At 32.1% G+C, this 14,705-nt stretch overlaps 1 protein-coding gene across 4 annotated transcripts in view; it reads right to left on the reverse strand.

The window, feature by feature from the left end:
* Window positions 1–3,007: 3,007 nt before the first annotated feature.
* LOC124366361 (POU domain, class 6, transcription factor 2-like) overlaps window positions 3,008–14,705 on the reverse strand; it is a 187,338-nt gene continuing 175,640 nt past the window's right edge. Inside the window, exons 10-15 of one of the 4 annotated variants that reach the window (XM_046822860.1) lie at window positions 14,094–14,274; window positions 13,204–13,260; window positions 11,859–11,942; window positions 9,175–9,234; window positions 5,880–6,016; window positions 3,008–4,977 (exon numbers count right to left, since the gene is read on the reverse strand). In XM_046822860.1, coding sequence (XP_046678816.1) covers window positions 4,817–4,977; window positions 5,880–6,016; window positions 9,175–9,234; window positions 11,859–11,942; window positions 13,204–13,260; window positions 14,094–14,274 — 680 coding nt within the window. In that variant the 3' untranslated portion in view covers window positions 3,008–4,816. The remainder of the gene's footprint in view (window positions 4,978–5,879; window positions 6,017–9,174; window positions 9,235–11,858; window positions 11,943–13,203; window positions 13,261–14,093; window positions 14,275–14,705) is intronic. The other 3 variants (XM_046822861.1, XM_046822862.1, XM_046822863.1) reach the window with 3 other exon arrangements.

The following is a 14,705-nucleotide window of genomic DNA, read 5'->3' on the forward strand; positions in this document are numbered from 1 at the left end:
TTAGATAACTATTCATACTAATAGTAGGGTTTATTACACATAATATATACCATATGTTTTTTTCTTTCTCTTCCTGCTTTTATAGGTCTTAAGTAATAAAATTGCAGTAAATGGCAGTAAAAGATCTAAGAGATTAAACTTGGAGTTACTTGAAGGTCAATAAAAAATTTGAATTAGTTTTGTAACAAATATATATATATATATATATATATATATTATTATTATATTATATATATTAATATATTATATATTATATATATAATAATATATATATATAATATAATATATAATTAAATATATATATATATATATTGAATTTTATATATAAAAAATATATATACTTTTTTGTTAGATTGTACATTCTAAGAAACAAAAATTCATTATTCCCAAATTTGCACGGTATTACATTGTTTTTAAAATAATATACCATAGAAATTTCATTTATGCAATTGTTAATATTTGTTTGTTTATGTTTTATTTAATTAAATTTTTATGTTTAGTTTGGAACTGTTGAATGCCATTCTTTATAGATTGTTAACTGAAATTAGTTAACAATATTTTGTTAATTATTAATGTTGTTTTGCATTACTTGGGTTCCCTTCATATGTTTCGACCAAGTTGAAATGATAGAGAAACTTCAGCTCTGTTGTAATTATAAAATATGGTTGTTTCGATTTCCATTTGAATTGTTAATTAAGGATATTTTGTCTTCATTACTATCAATTAAAGTGATCATTCATATAAAATACTCATTTATAGCTTTAAATTATAAAGGCAGCTAACATAAAAGATTTTAAATTATGTATTTTTGTTTTTTAAGTTAAAACAAGTTTCATTGTTAGGTGTGTGTAGAATGTCAAATTAGTTTTGTACGTTCTCGTGTTTTTGTTTTTGCATGTTTTATATTTTAATATTATTATTTGTTTTAAAGCGTTATACAAAAAATGTACTTTATCGCTGTTACTAAAAATATATTCTCAAATATGGCTGTGTAAATAGTTATATAAATTTAGTGTTTATGGTTCACACTCAAGCATTTGTGTGGTTTGTGAAATAAAGTATTTTTCCATAAAGATTGTTTTCTAATTTGTCATCCATATTGGTTTGTGATTTTCGAGAGCAGCCTGAACCAAAAATTAATAGTCCTATGACATTTTGAGATTGTGTTACCATACGCTGTTGACCACCAGCTGTTTTCGCTATCACGCAGGCACGGCCATTTACTGCTGTTTGATTTATACATTGTCTGCAAAACAAAATAACGAAAACATAGGTTTGTTTATGGCAACAGCTTATGTTGTTTTTTTATTGCAGTAGATGCGGAGACGGATCAGCAGTCTTCTAAACATGTAAAACTGGCAACAATGATGGGTGCAGGGGTAGAGGGGGGATTCAGATGCGTCAGCCACCCTCGGATTGTTTTCATGCAGGCTGTATGTTAATGTATTATTTCAAATTAGAAAAATCCATGTTTTGTGGTCTTTGAGAAAAGATTAGAAAGCAGACACCTCTGTAAATGTTTATGTGGGATCTGCCACATAATTTGTTTACTTATTTAGGATAAGATCATGCGGTTTGAAAAGTTTGTGGGAATGATGTGATTACCTAAGGTGGAGTGGTTCAGTGTGCTTTAGGTTTAAAAATAGCTGAACTAATAATGTGAATGACCAACAAAGTGGATGGACAAGCATTGTGACTGATTTAATTGTCTCTAAAGTCTAAAAGATAAAAGAAGACTGCCAATTCACAATAACAGAACTCTACTTAAGTTTTCCTCAAATAGTTACTTAGTTTCCTAAAATGTCAATTGTTACATAAAAGGTAGGTTACTACAAATGTTATGCATGATGGGTACTGAAAATCTTAACAGAAACCCATAAAAATCAAGGTAAGGCGGCTTCTTTGACTGTTTTGGACACTTACAAAAAAGATGGTGACTCGCTGCTGGATCGAATCATTACAGGAGACGAGACTTAGGGTAAAACACGTGAATTGCAAAACCAAATTACAGTCTATGCAGTAGGGGCACACATGACGACATGTAACTGCAGGAGGGTGTGATTACGTAGTTAAAGTCTCAAGCGGCTGAAGTTTATAACATTGAAATTTTGAAACTAATTCACCGCTATGATGTGTCTAAATTTGTATGGTGACTATTTTGAAAAATAGTATTTTAGTATCACTTTCAAGTGTATATAATAAAAGTTTTTCTTGTACTTTGTTTTTATCAAAATGAAATCTACTTTCTGGATAACCCTCGTAGTTACATTTTATCAAGTAGTTAAAAAACCGGCATGAAGATTAAAACTGTTTATCAAAGGTTTTCTTTACAAATAATACTTCATGAACTTGTTAAGTAAAGTTTTGTTCCAAGCAAATTTCAAAACAAAATTCCTGATTTAAAAACTTAACAAAAACATAACTGCATTAATTTATTTCGTTTTTAAAACTTAGATAGAAGATGAGTAAACTCCTACAGATGTGAGACTGTTTGTAACGGTTTATTATATATTACCGTTGTGATCCTGAATGGATTACCTTATTACAATTTCAGTTTGACATAGTCCCCATTAAGTTGGACTGGCAGTTCACTGTTGTGAACTTCACTGTTGTGAACTTCACTGTTGTGAACTTCACTGTTGTCACATCACATCTCCAGTGGACTTCAATTCACATCTTCCCTTCAACTCTGTTCGGATTAAGTTCAAACAATACCATGATAACTAACTGTGGCGCTAACGTTCGCTCGGCATGACACTTCATTAAGAGAAAGAGTAGTTGAAAGCTTGCAGATATCATGGAAGGAGACCAAACATGTGCATGTGGTGGTCGTGGTGCAGCCCTAGTGTCGGCCTTCAGAACTAAATGAACTAATGTCCCAGATCACAGTACACCTCGTCCGTATCAAAAATGTTCTCCTTTGTAACTAATGCTATCAAAGCCCAAATATGACCTTTTCTGTTATTCTAACAAACTACTATATGTAAAGGGTAGAAAAAGCAAGAAATGAAATGATTGAAATATTTATTATTACGAGTGACATTTAGACGACAACTTTACATAAACTATAACTTACAATACATAACCTTAATGCGAATACTGTTAAATACCTAGCCTACGAACACATTAAAAATAAGTATACGAATGTTCGTGCAAGATGGCCAATTTTAGGTGCCTCTTACCTACTATATATATATTTATACTGTACATAACCTACGGCTTGTATAAAATTTAGTAGGAACTTTGGTTGCGCGGAGAGAAAGTTAATTCTCTGTGTTTTTATATACACACACTACATACATACATTGATATAGGTAGTTTTATGTACACAACATTTAAACAAGTAGTGGCGTTGATCAATTTAACTAAATATATATTATTTACAAATAAACAGTTCTTAAAGAGAATAAACATATACTTGTAACAGTGACTATTGTAACAGATACTAACATTGGTAATAATTACTCTTTAACGTAACATCGTAGAAAATATCACCTGAAACTGAATACTAGAATGGAACAACTGTAAAAGAAGATTTGTTAAAGTGGTGTACCCAGAAATCACTTTTGGGGGTAGTTCTTGGGGATAAAGGCGGTACCAGGAATATGGTATATTATATCTCAAAAGTACAGAGGAGACACAAGTGCTAGGTACACCACTATTTTATTAGTATAGAGAAGTTAATAATAAATATTAATTGAAGGACCTGTTAGAAGTACAAGTAAGCGTAGAGATTAATGAAATAATTTAAACAATAAAATAATTTAACCATGTAATTAATAAATAAACTGAAACTATATACAACGACCTGTCTTTGGTTCCATAATAAATAAAATGTAAGTAAAGAAAACATATAAAAAGAACTACCTATAGTAATAACAAACAAAACATAACTTTTAACAGTAAAGGGAACAAAACCTTTCTAAATTTAAATAGTTTATTCCTATGGTATATGAAAACTTTTGGGAAACATACTATGATTACAATAACTGACATTTTACATTCATAAAGTAATTCTGCACACTGTTTTTGTTCTCTAGCTATATGTATTTTGTTCCCTTTGCCGTTCATTCATCAGCAACTTTATTGAATTTCTAAAAACTGTTCATCAAGAAAACATTTGCTAGCAATACTTTATTATCAGATAACCTATGTCAATTATGAAACAGAGGTTTATGTGGCTAAATACTGAGTAACACACATATTCACAGAGACAACCCAAGGTCGAGAGCGTGGCAGAGTTCGGAAAACAAACTGACTGTCCTACAGAATATCGTGTTTGCGACAAAGACACTGGGAGCAAAGTTTGACTTGCGTAATCACGGTCCTAGCGTATCACTCACACAGTAACTTACGCTATTTATAAAAAAATGTAGTCGATTATCACAAAATATTATATCACAAAGCTTCGAGGAGAAGTCTATAAGTATTTCTGAAATTTGCGCTTGTTGAGATTCTGGTTAAAGATTTCATGTGGATAGTTTTGTTGTGTTCTTCTACGGTGAGAAACTCAAAAGAAAAACATCGTTCTGTTGATAAACCAATTCCCAATACAGTTTTAAAACAAAACTGAGGTTATAAAACTTAAAAAAAACTTAATTAACTGACAAAAAAATAAAATAGTTATCAAAACAATAATAACTCTAACAACGTAATATACAAATGTACACTAAATGAATAATGACTTTAAAATCAAACAAGAACGTGAGACGAAATTCACTGAATTGTCACTGAACCGGAGACAAGAAGGGGATGCCGAGAACACCGTCTAGTCGAACTCCCAGAGGAAGGGGGACGCGGCGGTGTTGGTTGGTGGCTAAGTGGTCAGGTGATTGGCACCACCGAGGTGGGGAGGTGTGCACGACTTGGACATCATCCGGACAGTGTTTTTGAGTGCTTGGCGCTTGTTACAGAACCAGATGCGGATCACCTCCCGCTCGTAGCCCAACTGGTGCGCCAGCGTCGTTATCTCTGTCCCTGAGAACAACATCGTATTGGTTAGCATATTAATTTAGTTCTTTTAGAAAAATACACCCGATAAATAAATGTTTACAGGCGAGAGATTCCATGTGGTCCTTGGTTCGAAGATGCACATTAGCCTACTGGCCATGTGGTGTGGAGGGGGAAGTCTGTGGGCCAGCCCCCCACTGCCACTGCTCCCCTTCCTTGCCAGCCGTTGTTTCCCCCTCGCGCAACTAGGAGAATACATGGAATCTACATATAACGTAGCTATGGTTGAATTTTGAATTGAATTTTGAGTTTAGCTCCATTTCACCTTCCTTTTATTGCATTGTCTGGTATCTGATATTGTCTCAGACTTGACTCCTGGAATCTGGAGTCATGTTCGTCTGAAGGGATCCAAAGAAGGTCTTAGACAGTGTCAGATACCAGATGCTGCAATAAAAGGGTGAACTGGAGCTAAACTCAAAACTCAATTGAATCAACCCTTCCTACCATAGCTATGTTATGTGTAGATAATTTGTTTTTTCCATTGCGCTGAGAGATCGTGCATCACATCATAGTGCACTCACTTGTGTACCTGATGATTCTGAGACTACCACTTCACGTATTTATTGGTGTCTCTGATGTCGAAACGATTACATGTTTAGTTTTGAGCTTCTTCGTTGTCGACTTTCTTTGGATCCCTTCAGACGACATAACTCCAGATTCCAGGAGTCAAGTCTGAGACAATATCAGATACCAGATGCTGCAATAAAAGGAAGGTGAACTGGAGCTAAACTCTAAAAACTGAGTGATAAAATCATATTATAATCCACCTAGCTTGTTCTTTGGTATAGCTGTGAGAAATTCACAATAAGGACTTAACAACTAAAAATATTTGTACAAATATGAGAAAACAATTACTAGAGATGTTTTACCTGAGGGATGAGTGTTGCGCTCAAAATGAGCGTTGAGCAGTTCTAGGGCCTGGGGAGTGAATGAGGTTCTTCTTTTCCTTTTCTTGGAGGGTTCCACACCAATGAATTCTGTCAAGTGGTTCTGACCACTCTTGTACCTGTAAACCATTATAATGTTATAAATCGTTAAGATTAAGTTTTTTTTAACTATACAAGGGTTTTCCTGAATATAACCATATTTTTTGCGTTTTGAAATAGTGGAGATAATGGTGACATCTTTGCATACTTCAGCTTTAATTGGATTCTAGTTGTCGTGTTAGAATGTAGTACTAGTTATTAAAAAGAAAATGTTATTATTGAGAGCTTCCCCAACTGTGATTTACACACTTTTAAGGGTTTTAATGGCTAACTAATTTAAAGAAAAACATCTGCATGTAGTGTAGTCCGTCCCAATTTTGCACAAATTGTACTAAATAACTATTATTGAAAAATAAGTACTGAAATCATTTAAATGTTGCCACATATTCAGAATTTGCAAACAAAGTGTCTAATGGACTCTTCAGTTGTTAGCAAATACGTAGCCAGGAAATGTTTGGGGGATCCAGAGAATTGATATTTTCCCGTAGTGGACAGAGAGTAAGACCCCATTTTGTTCCTTAAAAAGTTCTTGACCCGTTTCTATGTTGAGAACGATCTTTCAGCAGTACATGTCAGTAATACTGAATTATTTAAATAATTATAATTGTCTACTAAAAAAGTAGTTGATAATTCGGGGGGGGGGGGGGGGAGTCTGGACCCTTTGGACCTCCTCTCTGGCTATGTCCATGGTTGTTAGTTTTTTGACTAGTTAAATGAGAATATCTGAGAGCATTGTCAAGGCTATGAGACATTTTTTTATTAAGTAGGCACAAAAAGGTTTGCTTTTTGTAAGTTGTGTATGTAATACTGTACTCCAAAATCATACCATGATGATTTTGAAAGCTAGAGATCGGGGTGGGAGCTGTCTTCTAGGACACTAGTGTAACCATCATGGGCATATATAAGGAGGGACTCCGAAGGCTCCAGGTCCCTTCCTCAAATTTTGAAGATACAAACATTAAAATTTCATCCAATAGTTTGTGTTAAACTGGAACAGAATTATGAGGTCTTAAAGCTCAAAAATTTCTTGGGGAAAGATTTCCAAGCCCGTAATTTTGGAGGGTTTTTATACTTCCTAAACTCACTTCCATGTTAGCATTCCCCAAAATAACTTTTTAGATACATCACTGTATTCAAACTAATATGTCTATAGTAAACCATGGTTTACCATTGCGAAAATACATATATTAATATTGGTAATCACATAGACATGTTCCTTTATATTAATACAATCAAATTTTGTCTTTTTTATAATCTAACATATTATGTTACTCTGACCATCTCTCATTGATTTTCTGTCATAAATTATTTTAGTTATAGCAAAATATAATACTGAATAAAAAGAATTATGCATGTGTAAAATTTAATGGAAATGAAACCTTATTATGAAAACAAATGTCATTTTCTATTCGATGATGGTGCAATTCTTGAGTACGTGAAGTACCTTTTATAAACGTTTTGTTCAATTAAAAAATATTTTATGGTATCATTAATTCTTTCCCTATTTTTTAACGTAACAATAAAGTAAGAAGTTTATCTTTTAATACAAACCTCCAATAATGCTATTACAAGAGAGGTATATAAACTTCAAACATTTAATTATAATTTACAAACAGGTAGGAACATAAAGACAAAATATGTCTGGTACCTGTATAATTTTGAAAGAACAGTTGGTGGATATTTTTAGTTAACTGTTCTTTGTTGATTTCATTAAGTCCGCTGTGGACTGTAGTAGGACTATGGGCATAAACAGCATTATAATGATGATTCAATAAAAGAGACTTGCTAAATACAAATTCGCACTGAAGGAATAGAACCACAATTCTAAAATGAAGATAAATTTAAAACTGAAGAACCGATTCCAATCCATGTATCCAAAACAACAAAGAAAACTGGGAATTACTTAAAAACAGGTCTTTCCCATTCAGTATAATGGTGGTGTGTGTAGTCCGTAAGTGAAAAAGTTGAGTGGAAATCTCCATCACCAAGGTCAATTGCTTGTACAGTGCCTATCATTGAGAACAATGGCTGATTGATCTGACGTAACTGGAAAGATTGTGGAGAAATCCCAAATATTTGGAACAATTTGACTATATGCTTTCCCACATTGAAAACAAGTGACCACCACTGTTGAGAAAATTGACTGGAATCCCTCTCTCATTCATTAAAAACAATTTGTTGTAGTCTTCATTAAGAACAATTTTGTATTTGCCATCACTGAATATAAGTGACTTTGTATTTCACAATAACGAAGATCAATGGTCGTCTAGTATCCATAACTGAGTGAACAAAAATTTGTTTTAAATTCCCTACTGTTAAAACACAACTGATTTCCCCCAAGAGAACTTGATCAGTTGTTTTCTGTGTAAAATGGTAGGCCTCATGGTATACTTCCAAGAAGCGCAAAAGGCTTTGAGGCTTAAGTGCATGGCAATAGGCTGCTCCCTAAAAGAATAAGGAATGATTTTTAAAAAGCTTCAATATCAAGTGTTAGAAAGGCAAGACCAGTTTTTGATGATACTCAATGGAGATTCTGTGAGCTAGTCATAGAAGTATGATGGAAATACTGAACAAATCGGTTCGAAAAGGCTTCTTTATTTAATCAACTGAAGTAATATGGATGGAAGAGTCGTCATGAAAGAGTGAAAGTGTACTTTCATAAGGCGAGAATTGTGAATTGTGAACTTCAAGCTGACAACTGTTTACCAAATTTAAAGTGATCTAGAACCTGATCTAATCCAAACCATGAAAAGGCTTGTTCAAAGAGTGGATTCAACGGGAGAAATAGGATGTTGTAGAAGGTTTGAGCAAGCTGCAGTTGCATGAGAACGTCAGCAAAAGTCTCGCATTAAAAACTGATAGATTTATTTTAAATAAAGAAATAATCTTCTGGTAAGACTTTGATGTAAGAAAACTTGTGGCTTTTAGATATAACCAAAACAGTTTTCTTAAGTGATGGACATGCCTTCTTCTTTTGTTCCATGAAATTGATGTGACAGGTGCAATTTAAATCATTCTATATGAAAATATATTGTTTCAGTTTAGATTCCTTTTGTCCTCCTCCCACTGGTACGTTTCAGAATACCAACTTAGCCTAGAACACTGAACACTGAGCGTATGAGCACTAGCTGGCTGACACAGGACATTTATATGTTTACTAGTAATTTTGGAAACTCACATATCAGGTAGGCCCCTAGGTGCGTCAGAATCTACAGGCATTGGCTGAGGGTACTGCGCTCTGAAACATTATGAAACCCTCGTCACCACCAAAACAAAGACTTGCCGACACCAACCTCCACCATTTGGGAAAACACAAGAAGGTCCTCTACGTTCTTTTAAGGAAGAGTACAGTTACGGTTATTTGTTAAAATAAAATGTATATTTCAACCCTAGTTGACTATTTTCCCTAAAAGAGTGTATTTGTGGGGTTGAAATCTGCAGTTGAAAGATTTTGGTTTAGTTTGTTCTCAGATCACTTAAATTTTGTATAATTTTCTGTAGCATAGGCTTGTAAATGGAGTCATAAAAGAAATGAAAAAAAGTTTAATGAGCAACCTCTAATAAATGTATTGTAATTTTCATGAAGCGCGTAAAAGTGGGGTAAATATTCCAAATGTCATGAAAACAGTGTTTAGAACTCAAATATCTGTTAGAGCAAAGCATATGCTTCAAAAACAAAAATATCTCATTGAGAAATGCTCATTTACAATAAAAGTATCACATTTTCGAATCTCTTTCTCTAAATGAAAAGTATTGTATTTTTCTCAAAAGGAGAACTATTGTTTCCTTCTTTAAAGAATTCTAAATTATATATTCTATTCTTCAGCTTTTTTTAAACAAATGTGTTTAAAAGTGTTTAATAATAAACAATACTTTGTATAGATCTACAGAATGTGTTTAATAAAACATTAACAAAATTTCATTACTGAAAGTTACTGTATTTTATTGACAATTTGTAACGTAAGTTTTAGATACGTTGAATTATTATCATTTCTAGCGTGTTAAAATATTTAGGTAGATTAGAAAATTCATTTTCTAATAAATAGTTTTTTCATCTTGATATTAAATAATTAAATGTCACTTTCATTTATCAATGTTTCAGACAAATGAAGTGAACAGTGTTATAGAATAATCCCAATAGGGTATTGTTAGAAATATGTTCAAAATTGTTAGTAACTTCTGTTTGATTGTAAATTATTCTATTGAAAAAGTTATGGCTTCAAATATGGGCAGCGAAAGAAATATTAATATATAACGATAAAAGAAAATCTCTCTACAGTACTGGGTCATACAAACTTTACATTCAGTAGCCTTATTAATTTACCCCATAATTAAATTACCTGTGCACATATGGTATATAAGGTATTATTAAGAGCACTAAGGAAGGATAAAAGTATTTTCCATCATAACTATGACGATTGTTTCAATATGAAAAATCCCTTTGCTAATTTTTTTTACAAAGTTTGTGTATGTGTGGTTTGAGTTTGTTTTCATTCATTAACAATCCTAAAAGGTTTATACTTTACACAGATACAATGTTATTATATTAAAAATAATCTTTATATTTTTCGTGATTGACATGTTCCCGATGTTGTAGTGTTTACGATGAACAAATTTCTACTCAGTTGTTCACTATAGTATTGCACCATCACCAACGAAAAAGCTACAAAAATTAAAATTCGCAGAAAAAACGTAATACATTTTAAAATGTCTAAGCTGCGACAGAAGATAGTTTGAAAAGCAAGTCAACTTTTACAAACAAAATTATTGACTAACATGCACTACATTTATTGGAATAAATTCTAAACTTTGGTTATTGTCAGTTGAAATACGAATGCTTTGTATTCTTGGTGGAATAAATAGCAGTAACTGACAGTATGTATGCTTGTAAAATGGACTTTCTATGCATTTAAGACTGTCAGCATAGCTAAATGATGTAAAATGCTATTCCTCGGATGGCAGATTTGGTTGCCTGACGTTGCAGATTCAATTCCTAATTCTGACATTGGGGTTTTCATGTTCTGATCATTTATGACAAGGTTTGTGGTAAAGTAAGTAGTAACAGTTCATGTAAGATGGTATACGGTCGTGCATCTGAAATTTTACTTTTAAAATAGAGCTATAAGTTAAGTTCTCAGAACATTAACTTAAGTTTTAGTGCTTCAAAGGTAACTGTTAAAAATACAATTGTCTGTTAATACTAATGGTTTAATTTTATGTACTATAGATTTTCCCATAGCAGTTTTTTTTATACTGAGTGTAATTGTAATGTGGGTCACAAGAATCCTTTATAAACATTAATTTTTACGTGAAATAAGGATTTATTGGGTACAAAAGTTGTAATTTTTATATGATATTCTGTCCACATGGTCACTATTACAGATTAAAATTTGAGTTTACCCACAATAATTTTCAATCTTTTTATTAATTTTTAGAGAGAAGTTTTGGAAGGAAGCATTTTTGCCATTGTGGTTAAACAGTGTTTTTAATTATGAAATTTAATTAAAACCATTTGGTACAGCAATATTTAGAAAACTTGTTTGTAGGTTAAAATGTCAGGGTAAACAAATTCAGACATTCATAAATTACAAATACAACTAATTTGGTAAAATACGGTCCACTTCTATAATCATAGCCAACCAATACTTATATGCAGTCTTACATATATGTATGCAAAAACCTACTTCTTTTACTAGGGTGGTTCCAAATCTAATACGTTCACCGATATTGGAATTTGATTTTTTATGGCACCACAATAATTTTTCGTATGGTATGTACTAGCAGAAAGTAAAAAATAACATTTTACTGCCACCAATACAAATTAAAAAAGTATATCCAAAAGCCAAAACAAACAAGACAAACCTTTCTTCAGCTTCTTTCATCCACCTCTCAAGAACAGGCTTAATTTTTTGTGCACTTTTGGGCGTGATGTCCAGCTTCTCAAACCTACAATTTTAAAGAAAGTAATTAGTGCTTCAAGTAAGAATAGATAAATAATTTTACTGTGATCTTGTTTTAAATATAAAATGGTCAGTATGTTTTACGTTCACCAATTGCAAAATATATTTACAATAACAGTTTAGAAAATGAGGAAATTAATACTCTTGAAGAATTAAATTGTACTAATGTAATAATTATGATTAAAATTGTATGTGGTAAAACCTGTAGTATTATCAAATAAAAAATATATTAATAACTTTTATTTACATTAAGGCAAGGTTTATGCCACAGTTAAATAAAATATTCACTAAAATCTGAATGAAATTAAAACAATAATTTTGCTTAGTATTATAATTTTTAATAAATAGCTAAGATTTTGACACTATATTTTTAAAAATTATATAAAATCATAAGACATATAAAAATTGAGAACTACTCATATAACGTTTTTTAAATATTATAACAACTAATAACAATTTTACTAATGGCAACAATACTAAAATAAAAACAGAATAATAGCAACAAGCCACAATGCCCTGGCTCACTAAACGAAGTAAAAAACAACGGAAAACAAGATCAATTAGTTTTTATAGTAATTGAATCAACGTTTCAAATATCAACTATACCTGGCTCAAATTGAGCTAAAAACATACATTGAATTGTTTAGCGCCAGAGCACTGTGCTTTGTCCTAAAACTTAACATAAAATAAGAATAACATAAAAAAGTAAAATAAAGCTTGGGTGAAACAGAGTGATGTATCGAAATATTGGCTTTTTTATTCACAGGAAAATTTGAATAGTATATTACACAGAAATCTCTACATCTGAAATATTCTAACAATCTACAGACAGATTCACTAGTAAATGACAATGTAATAAAAAAATAACAAACGTAAAAACGTTTATATGAGAGCTAACATGTGAATGAATTTCTTATAAATAAAAATTATAAAAATACATTAAACTGTGGCCAACAATGTTTTTCAAACAAAAGAGTACTTAACCGCATTCTATAAATGTCTGTGTTAGTTTTAATTATAACAGTAATTTATTAAAAATGTCCATTTTTCCAATTAGCTTGTTAGAAAACTAAACTAAAAATGAGTAGTAAATTGAAAACTATCCAATTTAGAGTATCATTCGTTGGTTAATGAACCATTATCTTGAAGTAACTCTATTTCCATTTCACCCAAGCCGAGAAATAAAGGTAAACGTAAAATAAAATAAGATTATTGAAGGTAACGTAATGTAAGGTTGCTAGACGTACATATAGTGTTGTTGGGAGGCAAGTTGGGCCGCGCAATACATCTGAGTGGCCAGGGCACTGGGAATAAAACCAACCGTTAATAGAGAAACACAATACGCACAATACATCTGCACACGAGTGACCGACACAAAACAAAACCCAATCGTCTGACTTTTCACAAAGCCGCTGAATAGACTCTTGTAATACAATTGGAAAAGGCAGTTGTTACAGGTGCTTGACGGTTACGAATGTTACCCAAGAAAATTAAATCACACTGCGGTAAAATAAAATATTGAAAACTGTAAGCGCTCTTTAATATTTCAGATATATTAAAAGACGTTTTGTTATTTAACACTAAACGAAGTTGTACTTCTAAGTGAGTGTTTCTTTTACACAAAAAAGTAATAAAACACAATATAGACAGTTTTGTTTTGTCTCAATCACTCTTTTATGATAATACAATTAAAAAGCTACATAAATTGTTAATACTATGATTATTTGTATATTCCAATGATTTGTTTTTTTGCTAGCAATCGTAGTTAACTTTTAAAAAACAATGATTCTACTAACGATTTATTAATTTCACAATTTTAAATAAAAATGTTTTGGATGGTAGTTTCTATATGTATAAAGTGTACTTTAGTTTTCCGACACAATTTAAAAAAAATACATCAAATTTTCAAATACACGTACGACTGTAGGAAACAACAAAAATTGATTTTTTTAGACTAAAAAAGTTGTCATTACAAACATTTTACATCAACGAAAACTAATTTAAATTTATTAGACACAGAAGTGACATGTTTATAAATCAAGATATCAACGCTTTGGTAGAAGTTAAAGCTGTTTAGTTCAAACAATTTTTACACTATGAATATTTTGAGTTATGTATGAGATTTCCACAAGGGTACCTGCAGATGGCACTCTGGCTGTAGGCAGGGCCCTCTGTGATGCTGAGAGCTTGTCCCACCTGCGTCTGGGTCAAGCCAAGGCTGAGTCGCCGCAGTTTGAAAGCCTTTGCAAACTCCTTTATCTCGTCCAGGTTGATACCATCCACCATGTTGCAGTTGCTCTGGCTGATTGTTGGTTGGTCTGAAACACCACGGAATGTTCAAAATTGAGAACGAGACTTATGACTCTTATTTGCTGCACGTAGCCCTCCGACTGCCATTCAATGAATATCCATTGTTCCTTAATATAGTAACACATAGCTTCGTGCCTTAAACAGAGTTTCTTTCCTTAAACGGAGTTTCGTCCCTTAAACGGAGTTTCGTTCCTTAAACGGGGTTTCGTTCCTTAAATGGAGTTCCATTCCTTAAACGGAGTTTTATAGCCACTGTTTTGGCCTGCAGGCACGTCCACTTACTTAATTTCATTTTTTATAATACATAAAGAATCTAGTATCGACGTGATTCATATACCATTGGAAAGATAAAGTTGCCTAACACAGCACTAACTTTTTTTATTGTTCTATGACAGCTGTGTAATTTCAAAATGACGTTGCTAGCAGAAAAAATAGTTTC

The sequence above is a fragment of the Homalodisca vitripennis genome, chromosome 7 (genome assembly GCF_021130785.1).
Source record: "Homalodisca vitripennis isolate AUS2020 chromosome 7, UT_GWSS_2.1, whole genome shotgun sequence".
Classification (NCBI taxonomy): domain Eukaryota; kingdom Metazoa; phylum Arthropoda; class Insecta; order Hemiptera; family Cicadellidae; genus Homalodisca; species Homalodisca vitripennis.